This window comes from Balaenoptera musculus, chromosome 10 (assembly GCF_009873245.2).
Source record: "Balaenoptera musculus isolate JJ_BM4_2016_0621 chromosome 10, mBalMus1.pri.v3, whole genome shotgun sequence".
NCBI lineage: Eukaryota > Metazoa > Chordata > Mammalia > Artiodactyla > Balaenopteridae > Balaenoptera > Balaenoptera musculus.
The window spans coordinates 40,888,174-40,905,676 of NC_045794.1; the positions used below are offsets into that span (position 1 = coordinate 40,888,174).

The 17,503-nt window shown below is 38.3% G+C and overlaps 1 protein-coding gene across 3 annotated transcripts in view; it reads left to right on the forward strand.

The window, feature by feature from the left end:
- DIP2B (disco interacting protein 2 homolog B) overlaps positions 1 to 17,503 on the forward strand; it is a 236,204-nt gene that overhangs the window by 173,837 nt on the left and 44,864 nt on the right. For 2 of the 3 annotated variants that reach the window (XM_036865024.1, XM_036865022.1), the window contains 9 exons: positions 1,049 to 1,204; positions 1,687 to 1,809; positions 5,713 to 5,910; positions 7,357 to 7,448; positions 9,155 to 9,265; positions 10,918 to 11,041; positions 11,654 to 11,763; positions 14,610 to 14,712; positions 15,899 to 15,963. In XM_036865024.1, the coding sequence (XP_036720919.1) occupies positions 1,049 to 1,204; positions 1,687 to 1,809; positions 5,713 to 5,910; positions 7,357 to 7,448; positions 9,155 to 9,265; positions 10,918 to 11,041; positions 11,654 to 11,763; positions 14,610 to 14,712; positions 15,899 to 15,963 (1,082 nt within the window). The remainder of the gene's footprint in view (positions 1 to 1,048; positions 1,205 to 1,686; positions 1,810 to 5,712; positions 5,911 to 7,356; positions 7,449 to 9,154; positions 9,266 to 10,917; positions 11,042 to 11,653; positions 11,764 to 14,609; positions 14,713 to 15,898; positions 15,964 to 17,503) is intronic. The other variant, XM_036865023.1, reaches the window with a different exon arrangement.

Here is a 17,503-nt window from a genome sequence, read left to right on the forward strand (position 1 = left end):
CAACTTTGTGCATTTGTTTGATTATTTCCTCTTAGGATGTATTCCTATAAGTGGAATTGCTGGGTCAAATAAAAATGTCTATTTTTAAAGCTTTGTTATCACATTATCCTATAGAAAGAATATACTGCAATATACTTGTGCAAAGTATTTAAAGCTTTTAAAAATATTAAACTAGTAATTATAGACTTTTGGGGCATGGAAAGCTTACTCCCAAATTGATTTTAGAAATTGTTTATATTATGCTTTTCCCCTCTTTCATAGTTACGAGTGACCTTTCATTATTCTTGCGAATTGTGTATTTTGCTTCCTCTAATTTTCGTTTTCCTCTTCTAAGTTTTTTGTAACACATCCCTGTTGAATGGCTCTCTTCCAACTATATCATTATTTCTTTATAGTAAGAATCCCTACATGAAGCAGAATATAACAACACTGTTTAATCATGCTTAGAGCAAGGGAAGAACCTTTTCTGTCAAGTAGATCCAAGTAACCTATTGGTTATTTTATAAAAATTAAAAGCGGATTTTATCTGGTTTTCTTCATTTGGGAACTTGAGCAATCTGACTCCCAAGACACAATTTCTGTCTTCAGTGAAAGAAGAAACATAGATAAACCAACATAAACATGAAGAAATGCTCAGAAGACTAGACTGTTAGTAGCCATAATGATCATACTTTGATTTCATTTTGAAGTCACTTGCAATTTTTATTTTATTATGGTTATTTCTATAACATTGGATTTCTACCAGACTTTCTGTGTAGAAAACAACGTTTTTGAGAAATATTTGATATGCGATTTGATCTTACTAAGGCTGCTCAAGTTCTCAAGAGTAATAATTTTAGAAAGCTGATATGCCCTGGCTTAACCTCTTCCTCTCTCATTATATCTTGCTAGTAAAATGTGATTTTAAAGGTTGTTTTATTGGAGCTAGTGTCCCATTTATGTAGTTTTCTTTCTTCTTTAAAAACAAACCAAAAAAAAAATGATTTAAAGATTCTTATTTTTACTGCTAATGTAATATAATTCTAAATTTTGGTTTCTTCCCTCTTAGAGAATTTCTCTGCTCCCCCTGACGTCACTACAACTACCTCTTCTTCGTCATCATCTTCCTCAATACGCCCAGCAAATATTGATCTACCCCCATCGGGGATAGTTAAAGGCATGCACAAAGGATCCAACAGGTCCAGCCTCATGGATACGGCTGATGGTAGGCATTTCTGTTTGATAGCTAAATAGGGCATATTAGTTAAACAGAAAAAATTTGAATTATAAATAGCAGTGCCTGAAGACCAGCAGTGGCAGAACTATACTGCGATTGACCTACTCACACAGATCATCTTGAGCTCCCTCTTTTCAACGTCTGCACTGTAGCAGCACTAACACTTGTTCACACTTAGTCTATACTTTCAGAAAGATACTCTGAACAAAAAGTATGGAAAAAGAAAGGAATGCTATGAGAGAAAAGGAATGTTAGATGAAATATTTAAACAGTATTAATAATAGCATATTTTTTCTCTGTTGTCATAAAAATGATAATGTACGTATTTGTACCTGTTTGGCCCAGTTGAAATAGAATGAGACTGTGGACAAAGGCCAAACATCATTAGAAATAAAAGCTCCTAAGAGAATTGAGGAACTGAAATATCCCTAAAATCAATTAATTTTAACTTACCATTTTTTCCGTTATAGGTGTTCCTGTCAGTAGCAGAGTATCCACAAAAATCCAGCAGCTTCTCAACACTCTGAAACGACCCAAAAGGCCTCCCTTAAAAGAATTTTTTGTGGATGACTCTGAAGAAATTGTGGAAGGTAGTGGTAATAGTAACAAACACGTATATTCCTTAGAAATTTCGTAAGCAGTTACTACATGTTAGGTGTTATAGGATTTAAGGATGAACAAGGCATCGTTTTTGGTTGAAAGAGTTCATAGCTTTCTGCTCTCTATATTTTAAATCTCAGATGAAAAGTAAAGAGGGAGGGGAGAGAAAAACAAAGAGATAACTATGGAACACAGAAATATGCTCTTTGAAATTAGGAACAAACACATAATTTTAAAAATTGTTTATATTTGGCATTATCCTAGAACAGGAGTGTCAAATTCGATCTCAAAAGTTTGCCCATTCTTTTTTTTTTTTTTTTGGCCGTGTTGGGTCTTAGTTGCTGCACGTGGGCTTTCTCTAGCTGCGGCGAGCGGGGACTACTCTTCGTTGCCGTGCACAGGCTTCTCATTGTGGCGGCATCTCTTGTTGTGGAGTATGGGCTCTAGGTGCGCAAGCTTCAGTAGTTGCAGCATGCGGGCTCAGTAGTTGTGGCTCACGGGCTCTAGAGCACAGGCTCAGTAGTTGTGGCGCACGGGCTTAGTTGCTCCAAGGAATGTGGGATCTTCCGGGACCAGGGATTGAACCCGTGTCCCCTGCATTGGCAGGCAGATTCTTTACTACTGCGCCACCAGGGAAGTCCTGCCCATTCTTTTCTGATATAACCCAGTCGTTTTGTTAAATCAACCAGTCAACACATATATGTATCTGCTTTAACATGGTAGATTGTGATATAGGTTCACGAAAATACAGTCACTTCCTTCTTCCTTCATGTTGTTGTTTACAGTTTAGACAAAACACATACTATAGGTGAAAGCTGAGTTTAGTCAATAAGTATGTATCAACTGGTACAGGCAGTTTGGAGAAGGGAAGAATTCTGTTTCATCTGTGTGGTTAGGGAAGGCTCCCTGGAGGAAGTGATAAGAGTGATTTATTCATTCAATAATTTAAAAAATATTTAGGGATAAAATAATATGATGTCTAGAATTTAACAGAAGGATTGGGAGGGGACTATATGGCGGCATAGATGGAATGAGGGTGGCCATTTGATAGTTCTACCTAACAAAAGCTTTCGTCCAAAGAACTAAGCCTTGGTAGCTTTGCAGTCCATTTTTACGTCCTGAGGCTAAGAGTAGGCTTTGATCACATCAGACCTTAATGGAACTAGGCATGTTGGTAGACCAAATCCAGTCTTAGCCCACTTTGTACAGCAGGAAGCAACAAGCAACCTGACGTATGAGGTTAAGATGAATTTCTGTTTCTTTAGGAGTCACTAAACTCATTGAACTATGGTCATCTTTCTTGATGGACTGATATTTTCAAGGTGTCTGTGCCAGTAATATCCTCTTCAGTCTTTTTAGTACTGTGTATTGACTAGGCAAGTGAAGGTCAAGGTTTAATAGAGTCATACTTGAGCAATATTCATACTTGAGCTCAATTAGAATAGAGCTAACAGCTTTCCACTAATCTTAAATAGGCAACAATTTTTTATTTGAATGACAATTACCTTTGGAAAAGAAAAATACCTATATGTCTTTGGAAGTCTGGAAGAGTGTGCCCCAGGGTCTGCATTGAGGCCTAATGGATGGCAATAATATACAGACTTTTATGACCAGAACTATGCCTACCATATATACAATCTGTCCATAAAAAGAAAACTATTTATTTAGAATCACCCATGTTTATTTTTATACTTAATCTGGTGGTTTAGGGTCTGAGAATATGCAAATGTTATTTACCTAGGGCAGTGAGTTGGGAAGTGAAACTGTTAGTTTTGTATCAGTAGAAAAATGAATGACATTTTAAGTAAGTTTCCCCAACCTGTCATTAAACTGAGCTGTAAAATAAAATTTATTTCATATTTCATTTGCCCTTCTAATACTTGGTGCACGTTCCATCTGTTCTCTCTTCTATAATGCTTCTCTCATCTCCTACTCACCTGGCTAATCCCTACCCTTCCCCTCCCTTTAAGACTCAGCTCAGGCATTACCTCCTCCAGGTGGGAGAACCCATCCCCTAAGCTGGGTGGCATGGCCCTCTTCTGCCCTCTCTGTACCTGTCTCTGTCATGCACTGGTCATGTTTACTTAGCTCTGTGTATGAGTGTGTCCCCACTGTACTCTGGATACTCCTAGAGGGCATGGGCCCTGTATTACTTGTACCCGGTATTATTAGAAGCAATAAATGTTTGTTCAAAGAATGATATGTGCAGCATTTATCTTCTCAATGTTTATCACATATTGTACACATAATTGGCACTCAGTGAATACTTGGCCTTTTGTTCTATATGTAAATTACCTTTCCTGCTATGAAAATACAGGATTTTTTTTTTTTTTTTTTTTAATTTATGGCTGCATTGGGTCTTTGTTTCTGTGCAAGGGTTTTCTCTTGTTGCGGCAAGTGGGGGCCACTCTTCATCACGGTGCGCGGGCCTCTCACTATCGTGGCCTCTCTTGTTGTGGAGCACAGGCTCCAGACGCGCAGGCTCAGTAATTGTGGCTCACAGGCCCAGTTGCTCCGCGGCATGTGGGATCTTCCCAGACCAGGGCTCAAACCCGTGTCCCCTGCATTGGCAGGCATATTCTCAACCACTGCGCCACCAGGGAAGCCCTTTTTTTTGCTTTTTAATGTTTGAATAATACTTGTTTATTGTAGAAAAATTAATAGGACTTAAGTTTTGTCTACGTGAAAGAATATGAAATATTAGTCACCTCCAGTTTCTGGAATTGCCCATGTTAATGATCTAGTGCTTTTCTTTCTTATCCCCCAAGTTCAGTTCAATTTAATTAACATTGATTGAACAACCATTATGTATTAAGCACTATAGGCAATAAGAGGAATATGAACCATGTCTTCTCTCAAAAAGCTCTCAGTCAAGGGACTTCCCTGGTGGTCCAGTGGTTAAGACTCCACGCTTCCAATGCAGGGGGCCTGGGTTCAATCCCTGGTTAGGGAACTAGATCCCACATGTCGCAACTAAGGGTTCGCACACCGCACCTAAAGATCTCACGTGCCGCAACGAAGATCCTGTGTGCCACAACTGACACCCAGAGCAGCCAAATAAATAAATAAATATTTAAAAAAAAAAAAGAGCTCTCAGTCAAAGGGGGAGAAAAAATTATAGAGTAGTAGAAGCTCTTGAGCATCCTCAGTGCTTTAATAAGGGTGCACTAGCACACAGTGTGGAAGCACTAAGGAAGGAATGGCCCCGGGCGGCTTTCCAGGGAAGGTACCATTAGAGCTGCATCCTGAGAAGGATGAATGCAAGTTCACCAGGAGGCAAAGGGATTGGCCGTTTGAGATGTGCACAGAGGTGTAGAGACATGGAAGGAACATTGTCATTCATGCCCATTGTCTGCCTGAGTCCAATATGACCCTGTTCTATCCCCATTTTATAGATGAGGAAAACTGAGGCTGGGATAACTCATTTTGCCTCAGGTCACACTAGTAAAAAGTGAATGTAAGCTTGGGTTTTCTGATTCATAGTTCAATGCTTTATCATTAAACATAACCTGGTGAGGTGGAACCTGGCTTTCTAACATTGGACACAAACTAAAGGTCTAAAAACAAGCTTACTAAAAATTGTAAAATTGCTAAACAGAAATGTATGTATTGTGTTTTTTTGAACGTTCAGGGATTTGCTTTGTCAGGGTCAGGATTTGTTGCATAAAATATATTAAATATGATTTTACGATTATGTGGGGAAAATGAATTAAGGCCCAGTTTGTGGATTACTATTTCTAACGATGTCCTTTATTTTCTCAGAGTGAGTTTAAGCCAGATAAAGATAAAGGGAAAGGGGAAATATATTTGAGATTAGAGACCTAAGTTGGGTTAGTTGGTATTTGTACTTACTTCAGATCTTATTTTCATAACCTGTTGGGGTTGTTTTGGTACAGTACCTCAGCCAGACCCCAACCAACCCAAGCCTGAGGGACGGCAGATGACCCCTGTGAAGGGAGAGCCATTAGGAGTCATCTGTAACTGGCCTCCTGCTCTTGAGTCGGCCCTGCAGCGCTGGGGCACCACTCAGGCAAAATGCCCCTGTCTGACTGCACTGGACGTAACAGGGAAACCAATTTACACTCTGACTTATGGTGAGTTTCAGGAGTCCAGTTCCTTCCTTTTCTCCTAATAGTTCTTCAGATTATCATGGGTAATGTTATCTTGCTATGTAGCAGTTACTGGTCATTGTGTTTCAATAGATCTTTTAAATTATTTTAATAGGATCCTAAGTTCTAAGTACAGCTGTTGCCAAATATTTTCTTTTGCTAAAGGGACTGTTGCAAGCCAGCTGATATTTAAAAGAAGAAAGAGACTTTTTAGATCCACTGATGTTTAAACATTAGGAGAGGATTTTAGGAAGACATTTGGGCAGGATTAATGGCATATGGTAAAAATCAGGTGGTTTTATCTAAAAACTGAAATTGGTTACTTTTTATATCTTTGTCATTTACTTCATCCTGCCTGTTGCGTGTAATAGGCACAAAATTCTATAATGAACAAAGAATCAGTACTTTTCCATCTAGTTTTGTTTTATAAATTTTTAAAATAACTTTATTTTTATTATTTCTTTTTTTTAAATAACAAGAAGAATGGATTCAACTTGGGCTGTGAGATTTTGTACTAGTTTATTCAGACAGATTCCTTTTTACCTTCACAAGTGGTATACATTGTCCATAGATCTCCATATAGAATATTTTAGAGAAATAGTTTTTATTTAAAGAATTGTACAGATTGACATGAGTTTCCATCTTCAATGCCCCTCTGAACGAGTTGTGTGTAAAACTAACATATCTTTGCAAAATAAAATGATTTCACTTTCTTCATAATCTAAAATAAGAATTTCTAAGGGTGGTTGGGGAAAGGAGCAGGAAGAGGGGAACAATAGGCTTTTCCCCCTAAAATTGTTTTTAGCATTCATTTCAGAAGCTGTACATTAATCTCATCCATGTACCCTTTAAGAAAGCAGTCAGCTAGCCAAATCTTTACATGTTTATTTAACATCTTTGACTATATCCACGTTTCACATAGTTAATTTCCATTTTATTGTCTGTTTTCACTGAAATACAGTGGTATGGAATGCTCAATCATTTGAGTCATACTTTTACTTTGCACTTAACTTCAGGTATCCAGTATCATATGTGTAAGTGTTTCTTCAGAAAAAGCTTAGAAAGAAGCTGTCTTCTGATTTTCAGTCCTGTGATAAAAACTTGTTTCCTTCCCTTTAAATCTGATCAGCTCACATCAGATTATTTCTAAAGATATTCATATTACTTCAGAGAAGAATTTGAAATATTATCTAAATCAGAGTGAGCTTTCGGTGATGTTTCATTTTTGCTTGAAGGCAGCACTGGCTTTCGTAAACTAGAGTGACTGTAAAGCAGTTTTTGTGGTGGAGGGCCTCTCTGTGTGTTGAGGGTGATGCTTGTCTAATGTATCATTTGCTAGTGGCCGTTATCTCATTCGGTGTGCTGATGAACTGAATGCCCTCTTGCTGAAGTAGGCCTGTGTTTTTCTATATGACTGTTTTCTTTTTCCAGGAAAGTTGTGGAGCAGAAGTTTAAAGTTGGCCTACACACTGCTTAATAAACTGGGGACCAAAAATGAACCTGTATTAAAACCTGGAGACAGGGTAATTGGTTTTTTTGTTTGGTTGGTTGGCTTTTGGGGGTTTGTTTGTTTGTTTGTTTTAGGGAGGTGATGTTTATTGTTTTCTAGCATGCACATTCTGGATTTTTAATGTACAACAGCACAATTTATATAACTGTTACTCTTAGAAAATGAAAATGGTTTGGTTCCAACCCAGGTTATAATTCTTGCATTTATAGTTTGAAGGATATTCACATGTCTCTTTACTAATGAAAATAAAGAGAAACCTAAGTCTTTCTGTAAATAAATATTTCAATATTTAGACAACAAAAATAGCAATCAAGTTTACTCTTGGATTTTTTTCTTTGAAAAATGCCCCATAAAACTTTCGAAACAATATTCTGGGGTTTTGTATGGACAGGGAGGGAGACTTATGTTACTTCTAAGAAGAAACAAATTGACATCATTAATTTCTTTTTAAATTAGAGGTGACATTAAAATTTTTTTCAATATTCAAAGGTTTTATTCACTTTATAAATAAAATTACTTCTAATCATCAAACATTACTTTTCATTTGGACTTAATAGAATGAAACACCAGCTACATACACAACAGAGTTCATTTCAGTAGGCTCATGATTACAAAATTTCCTAAACCAGCCTTTTAAAGATTTTAATACTTCTGCATTTTGGCAAAGGGCATCTAAAATATGGCTTTTACTTTTATGTATGACTTGTGAGTGTATCATCATCTTCACTGAACCCTAAGAAGGTAATTTCGTGTCTTCCTAACAACATGGGCACTTGTGTGCAGAAAGGAAATGGGTTGTTTAAATGTCTTGTGGATTTAGTATTTTTTTGAGAACTCTAGAAGGTTCAGAACTGAACTTATCTTGGGAGTGAGTTAAGAGATTTGTGAGAGAAGGAAAGGGAAAAACAAAAGTCCAGTGACATAATTAAGTTTCAAATATTAATCTGTGAATATCCAAGCCAAGTAACAAACTCCACAACAGTCGTGACTTCTGTGTTTTTGCATTCCTTGAGGAAATTAGGATGGGTCAGTTATCTCTGATGCATTACAGGTGAGATCACAGGTTTGAACATATTATGGAGGTTTCACTGTTTATCTTTTGTAAATGAATTAACTTTATATTCATAATGGTTTCTGCCAGTATTGCTTATACCTATCACCAAATAAATGCCTTCTTGCTAGTATACTTGCATTGTTGGTTAAGTGAGTAAGGGTTAATGCAATGAATTTGTTAAAAAGTAAGAAACCTTAGGTTTGCCCTAAAGTGGTAATTGAGTCCATCAATTCTTGTAGGTTCTCTCTGAGAGATATAAGGCTTATTCTTTAATATGTTAGTCTATCTAGAGAGATCCATCACATTAATTTTATTGCTTTAGCCCTGCACTAAAGTAAATTGCCTTAGGTTTTCTAAGTAATTAACTTACTACTGAAGGTGAGTTGTTTACTGCTAAATCACCAATAGAATTAAATGAAAAATTCTTATGGTGATGATGATGAATTGCATTATAGTCCCCGAATTGTGCCTAGTATAATCATGGGAATGACAGAGATCTTTTTAGATTTGTGCATCCTTCTCAATAACTTAATTTTCTTTAGGCCATTAAATAGTCTGATGTGTTGTGTTCATGATAAATGTCATATATAAATCTATCACTTAGTGGCATTGAAAGCGTTAGTCTCCTCTTATTCCTCTGTACTGAATGTCATTATGTATTATAGGTAGCCCTGGTTTACCCCAACAATGATCCAGTCATGTTTATGGTGGCTTTTTATGGATGTCTCCTGGCCGAAGTGATTCCAGTGCCTATAGAGGTACCTCTTACCAGAAAGGTAACATTGCTAAATTTAAGAGAAGTGTAGCCTGATGCGACATGGCAGGCATTGGGTTCTTGGATCAGTTGACTCAGTTACAACATTAAAAAATAGTCTGACCATTTTCTTAAGTACTTAGCTTCACTTTCTAAAAACATGAAAGTTGTAGAAAATTTATTTATGAATATTTATAAGTTTCATGAAAATAACCTATTTTCAGCCAAGATAGAATTTTTCTAGTATTATATATCACTTAAAAGTTATGGGGACATACTTGACTTTTCAGCGATTACCATTTAGAAAGCGTACCACTCGGGAATTCCCTGGCGGTCCAGTGGTTAAGACTCGGGCTTTCAGTGCCGTGGACCCGGGTTCAATCCCTGGTCGAGGAACCCACAAGCCACGTGGTACAGCCAACAACAACAGAAAAAGTACCACTCTCGAGACTTCCCTGGTGGTGAACTGGTTAAGATTTCGCCTTCCAGTGCAGGGGGTGTGGGTTTGATCCCTGGTCGGGGAGCTAAGATCCCACATGCCTCGGGGCCAAAAAAACAAAACATAAAACAGAAGCGATATTGTAACAAATTCAATAAAGACTTTAAAAATGGTCCACATCAAAAAAAAAAGTACCACTCTTGCTTCAGAGACTACAGATAATCCACATTTGCAATAGGTGAAACCTTTCTGTGAAGGGATTTCCCTTAACTGTATCATAACATCTGGGGCCTCCATTAAGTCGAAGGGCGATGCAGTGATGTTGTGTTACTACTCTGGGGTACAGAATTTACTTTGACCACACATCCGTCCTACTAAAATAAGCATATGTGGCAGATGTCAAAGTTTAACTGAATGATTTCTCCATGAGCTGTTTGACCCTAATTTTCTCGTGCAGTTTATTATTGGGAGTTGATGGTGAAGACAAATATGGTGGAGACTATGGATTTATAAGAAAAAAATTATTTTCTGAAAGGAATAAAAAAATTGGTAGCATGCCTGAAACTCTGGTTGGTGGGTATAGTATCTTTAGATTGGTCAGGAAATCATAGGGTTGTTCTTAAATTATTAAGTTGGCAGTGTTTATGTGGTTTCATAATGATACTTTTAAGATGAAATTTTAATGGAAATGCTTTAGGCTCTCTCTTTTGGTTTTTTCCTCGGCTATTGCTGTAAGGCTTAAATCTACCTCCTTTAAAATAGAATAATAAGGAGTATATGGACTTGGATATAACCGTCCGTTCACTTCCATTGTAAATTTGGACATTTGGTGTCCATTTACATTCTTTATTTTGTTCTGACCTGAATTGCTTTGCTTTTGGATTTGGGGGTATGGCTAGGTCAAGACAGCTTAACTATGTTCACTTTTATTTCATTTCCTGAGATTAATCTAAAAGAGGAGTGTTGCTGACCATTGACTAAAATGGTCACATTTGGCTGGTGGAATTCATCGTTAGCAATGTCAGATTAATAAAATGTGATTTGCACTCAGGAAATCATTGTGTTGTAGAAATTATTTGGAAGTACATATTGTCACTGGATTTTGACAATTGCCAGATATCAGGGGGTTCCATGAATGTGTCACACAAGTGCCAGAGTGTTACTAAGTGTCAGGTTTTGGGCTTGAGTATGCTCACGTTCACTCCCCTACCTTGCTCATTATCTTTTCTCCACAGGATGCTGGAGGGCAGCAGATTGGCTTCTTGCTGGGAAGCTGTGGTATTGCCTTAGCTCTTACCAGTGAAGTTTGTCTAAAGGGATTGCCAAAAACCCAGAATGGAGAAATTGTACAGTTTAAAGGTTAGTAATATTTGTACCTGAATTATCAGTTAAAAATTAAAGCTGAGTGCTTTAATTAGTGTTTTAATTTAATAATAGCTAAGTACTTAACATATATTTTCTTATTTAATTCTCACAATCTTATGAAGTAGGTACCATTATTATCCCCGTTTTACAGGTGAGGAAACTGAGACAGAAAGAGGTTAAGTAAGTTGCCCAAAGTCACAGCTAATATATGGCAGAGCAGCGATTTGAACCCAAATCTGTCTGATTCCACAGCCCACACCCTTAACCTTTATGCTGATGGTTGGAAAAGCTACCACTCTGTTCACTAAAGCTAAATGCTACATGTAGAGACAGAGGATAGACCACTAACCTCAGTGCACTTCCACTGCCAAATGGACCTCCCAGTTGTTGAGGTAATGTCAAGGCCTGGAATTAGCATGTGGAACGATTGTACTTTTGAAAGAAGGTATAATTGTCTGGTGATTTATCACTAAACACTAATAAAGATATTTTACTGATTATAAAATGACCTTGATTTGGTCTCTTGATATTTAAAATGACCAATTCATTGTGAACTCCTTTCCTGATGGCTTAGGCAATTCAATCTTTATTTTGGGTTTGATTTAGGTTGGCCCCGGCTCAAATGGGTTGTAACAGATTCCAAGTACCTTTCAAAGCCACCTAAAGACTGGCAACCCCACATCTCACCTGCTGGTACAGAGCCAGCATACATTGAGGTAAGTCCTGAGACTAGGGTGTACATTCTGGCTTTTCCTGTGGCTTCAATTGCTGTCCCACAAAATTTAAAACTAACTTTTGTAGTTTTAATGTTAGTAGATCCTCCTGGTTTGTTAGATCTCCATCTTTTGGCTTGTAAAATGCCTTATAGTGGCCCTTCTTTTCTAATTATTTTGAACATAAATATATATTCAAGAGAAAGACAACAAAGAAATTGATCCTTGTCATATAAGAAAGTTACAAAAGACTTAGAGAAGTTCAGAGGTTAAGAAATGCTTTACTGGCAGAGATATTTTTCTGCTGCTTTGGGGATGGGAGTGGTGGGGGGTGATGGGAAGCAAGAGACTGGAGAAATGAGGAGGACAAATAGCTGTGCTTGAAAAGAACAAATTTAACAGATAAAGAGCAAGAAGAAACAGATGGCTAGAGGGTTTGGTATTGAAGGTTAGTGTAGGAACTTGATTGATTGATAACATAATTCAGTTGAGGGATTAAGTCCTACTGCATACCAGGCACCAGGCCAAGTGCTTTATTTTTTTTTATTTTTATTTTTTTTTAATTTATTTATTTTTGGCTGTGTTGGGTCTTCGTTGCTGCGCGCGGGCTTTCTCTAGTTGCGGCGAGCGGGGGCTACTCTTTGTTGCAGTGCACGGGCTTCTCATTGCGGTGGCTTCTCTTGTTGCGGAGCATGGGCTCTAGGCACGCAGGCTTCAGTAGTTGCAGCACACGGGCTCAGTAGTTGTGGCTCACGGGGCTTAGTTGCTCCGCGGCATGTGGAATCTTCCCGGACCAGGGCTCCAACCCGTATCCCCTGCATTGGCAGGCGGATTCTAAACCACTGCACCACCAGGGAAGCCCAGGCCAAGTGCTTTATATGCATTATCTCAGTCAGTCCTCACAAGTACCCTGTGAGGTGGGGAGCTGTAATTAAACCTGCTTAGTAACTGAGGAGACTAAGACTTTAACTTGAGTAACCAACCAAAGGTTTGTCTAAAACCTTTGACTCAAAGTTGACAGAGCTGGGACTCAAACTCATATCTGTTTCACTCTAAAAGCTATGCCCTTGAGTACGCTGCATCTTGCTTGAGACATATTAGTAAATGCTCACCAACTGTTTGCTGAATTAATGAATAAACATCCATAAATTTAAAAAAAAATTTGGGGGAAAAAATCCACCCAACTTGAGCCCTGTAGTGATAACTTTGGCTATAAAAGGGAAGAGAGTGGGTAGTAGCTTTGAGGTAACGTGGTGATGTTGGATAGAAGGAGGATTGCTTTTAAAGTTGGAAGGGATCTGGGTACATTTAAATGACAAGTAAACAGGTGAATAAAATACCAAATTTAGCTCTCAATCCATATCATCTCCCAGTGATGACATGGTTCACCCCTTCATCCCCCTTAAAACTGCTCACTGGCTTCCCTGACTACTCAGCTCACCACTCCTTTTCAGTCTTCTTTATTGGTTCTTCCTAAAAGGTGAAGTGCCCTTCATTATGTGGCCCCTGCTTAGCTCTCTGATCTCATGTAGAGCCACTGTCCTCTACATTTCTAAGCTTCTGCTATTCTGAATTAACTTGCAGTTTTCACTTGGGACCCTCTTATTACCCACAGGACATTGCTAGTGAGTTTCAAGTATCCTGTGAGTAATAAGGAGCTTTTAAAGGGTTGTCAGCAGAAGAGAGATAATAATAAATATGTTGTTAAAAGATTTATCTGTTTGGTGGGGTTAAGAAGGGAAACAGGGAGCTTTTATAGTTATCCAGGTGAGCCCAAGTTCATGGTGATGGGGATGGAGAAAAGTGGTTGGATGGAATTGAGATACAGTAAGAAATAGAAGAGACAGGACTTAGTGACTAACTCTGGAGAGGGCAGAGGCAAGAAAGACACTTGGGTTTCTGACTTGGGCAACTGGATAGATGATGGATGGCATCCTTCGCTAAGATAGGAAGTACAGCAAGAAAAGTTTTCATGGGCGAAAGGTAGAGGGGTGGTGTTGGCTGCGTTTCACAGGACTATGGGTCATTCGAGGGGAAGGGTTGACCCACTGAGTCTGGATCTCTGGAGAGAGGTCTGGGCTGGAAGTAGAGAATTGGGAGTCATCAGGAATGTGGTACCCTGATGAATTAAAGTGAAAAGAGAAGAGGAAGGACAGAACGTTCAGGGAATGCCAACATTCAAGGGATGGGCAGAGAAAGTGGAGGGAAAGGAAAGAGAGAGAGAATATTGAATAGGAAAGAGGAGTATCACAAAAGCCAAGGAAGGAGAAAGTGTCAAGAAAGGAGGTGTCAGATATTGCAGAAAGGTCTGATAAAGTACTGTATGCAATATGTGCTTTTGATTTAACAATAAAAACGTGACTGATCTTGGTAAAAAGCAACTTGAATGGAGCATCGAGGTAAAAGCGAAATTATAGTTGATTGATTTGGAGGAGTGAATAGGCCATTTCCCAGTCTCCCCTCCCAGCCGGGAGCTGCTGATAGACAGGGACCACAGCTTCCACACCTTTAGCTCTTGCTCTTACCGTGTATTTGATACTGTGCTTCTGTTAACCCAGCTGAAGTCACATGTTTGTTTTAGCTTCTTTAGCAGCCACTTCACACTGACAACTAATTAAACTTAAGAATTTTTCACACATACTTTTGTTGAGCTTTGACATTACCCAGTCCTATCTTTGTGTGATTAGAGTTTGGGGCCCAAGTGCATAGCCTCAGATATTTATATGAAATGTTAAATTCAGCCCATCGTCATGGCTTTTCGGGGTTTCGTTTTTGGATTCTAGTTTTGTCATTTGAAATAACCCATTTTGTTGTTTCTTGTGTTTTTGTTTTTGTGGTTTTTTTTCTAGTATAAAACAAGCAAAGAAGGGAGTGTCATGGGAGTTACAGTGTCCCGCCTTGCAATGCTGTCTCACTGCCAAGCTCTGTCCCAGGCCTGCAATTATTCTGAAGGTCAGACTTCACCCCGTGACTGCCTGCACTGTGAGCTCAGATCTGTGTGACTACGAGCAGCGTGCTCGGTGACCGGACTCCAGTTAATGACCGCATTCAGAGGGAAATGCTCTAAGACACATTCTTGGCTTGCTTTCTTCTTTTTCACAAATATGCTGTAATTTAAAGGAACTAAAATTCTGGGCAAACCAAATATGTAAAGCATGATTTCTAGAGTGCAGAAATAGAAAACTAATTAAAACCATGTGCTTATTAGCTGCGGAATGTCAGGTACCTCCATCTCCCCATGCGTTAGAGCTGCCACCAGCTGTGTGGAGTTAGAGTCAAAGAAATTCTGCTGCCAAAAAACACAAATTAAAACACAAAAATGTATTCTGGGTTGTTGGACTTTAGATGTGTTGATATATATTGTGTAATGACTATTTCCCTTAGAATGTTCTTCACAATATTAATTTTTTTAGTGTTTTATTTTCCTTTCATAGAATGAAACAAGTTAATACATGCTCATTATAGCAGCATTATAGAGCTGCATTCTTGTCTGGTTAAAAATATATATGTGCGTGTGTGTAATGAAATCAATCAAAATGCCAACAAATGCAGTTGATTATTATATAATACATTCATATAATGGGTTATACGCTGAGGTATTAAAACTCATGTTCTTGAATATTAAAGATTGTTTCAGTATATCATTAAGTGGAAACAAATTAGATACAGGGCAGTATGTGCCAATTTTGCTAGTCAAGTATCTATCTCTATGTAAGCATTATAATTATATAAGCTTAGAATTATGTGTGCATGTATGTAGATATAATATATAGATATATACATACACCAACATTTTTTGTTTTCTTTAGGAAGTATAATTTTTTACATACACTTGTGAAACTTCCAAAGTTTCTGAAACAAACATGTGTTCCTTATATAATTAGGAAAAAATTATCTCGAAGACAGTGCCAAAGTCAAGGAATTCCAAACTCATTGTTTCTTCTGTGACCACGTCACCCTGTGATCAGTCCCCCAGCCAATTTGAGGGGACCCTCAAGTAATTAGAAGACCCTGAGAACTTTTAGTGGTTTCTTTAAAAGTACCAAATCAGTTGTTTAATAGAGGCAAGTGACATAATTTTGCTACTTAACACTAAAGATGATTTCCTTGTGTTTTTTCCTATTTTTTTCTCTTTTAGGGGAAACAGTAGTAAATGTTTTAGACTTTAAGAAGGATGCTGGGCTATGGCATGGCATGTTTGCGGTAAGCTACACAGAATCAAGGCCTTTAGTGTAAATTGTACTTATGATTCAGGTCACTGTGTGTGCTATGTAACCACAGCATCACTCAGTGCTTGTTTGAAATTTAAGCCCCTAAAAGATCAGTAGTATTTTCCAGGGGAATTTGATTTTGTGATACGAATGGTAATTTTTTTAAAGGAGAATGTAATTCTGTTTTTTCTTCATTGTGTGGTTGGGCATATCTTTCACATAATAGTACGTAGGAGAACTTAGGATCAAAAATCTTTTAAATATCTGCTATGATGACTCAAAGCTTAAAAAGTTCTACAAATGACTATATGTTTATTTATAATTTTCAAAAAACTATGAGAGTCACCTCTTCTCTTTTCTGAAGAAAAGATTACTTAAATATATCTGGAACTTTGCAACTGTGTTTAATAATATCTAACCTTTCCATTGGACAAAATGTCTTGAATGAGTCCATGCTGCAATGAAAGAGTAGAATAACAAGGTAGATGAGACTGCTTTCCATAACAGAGGAACAGGTACCATCCTAAGGGAGTTAGAAAAAGGTGACTTCCTCCCAGCTGTGGCCTCAATTTTTATGGAAGAGGTGGCAGTTGAGTTGGACTAAAAAATGGGTAAGATGTAGCCATATAGAGATATTTGGGGGGTGGAAGTAGAAGGGGGGACATTTCAAGTGGGAAAAAGCTACATATGGAGTGTGCTGATTAGGAGGGGAGAGAGAAGAGATACAGTATCCTGCAGTTGAAAGGACCTTTGAGAGTATCTCGTCACACATTGCAGGAGTCAGAGAAAGAGTAGGAAATGAAGCATGGGGAAGAGGAGCGGTTTCCCTTTTCTCCCAGGACCCCTCAAATTATTTTTTAAAAAAACCTTATTCCTTGAGCATACATGCTTTCTAGATCTTTTCTAAAGTCCTTCCCATTTTGTTTTTTTTATCAGCGGTTAAGAAACCCTTGTAAGGAGTTAGAGGGAATCTTCTCTCTCTGCTACACAGAGCAAGATAGGGGCACGAATGAAGAATTAGTTATACACACCATTCTTTCCCTGAAATCCAAAAGTTTGTCACCATAGCTAGAAACTTGGGGGAGGGAGGAAAAAGAGGTTTACAGTGGTATTTTGGTATCCTTGGGCCACTTGGGTGGTGAACAAAATGGCTAGTCTAAGTACCAAGACTTAACTACTCTGTCAGGCTGGGTCTCTTTGGGGACAGGGGGTCCTGGGTATGTTCGGTTTGGGTGGCAGGAGAGACACCAGATTGCATGACCCCCTCAGGTTCCTCAGCTTTATCTACCCAAACACCTAACAGGTCTGGGCAGGATCTCCGGTAAACGACAGGGAAACGTTGATTTCTTGCTGTGTAAGACCCAGCCCTTTGTGGTATGTGGCAAGCATAAACATGATGAAAGCACTTAGAGGGTTGGAGAGCAGTTTGGCAGTTATCTGTTCAGTGGTAAAAGCACACATCCTATGACTCAGCAGTACAAATTTTCTGTACCTACCCTAGAGAAACACTTACACACGTGCCAGGGAAATGA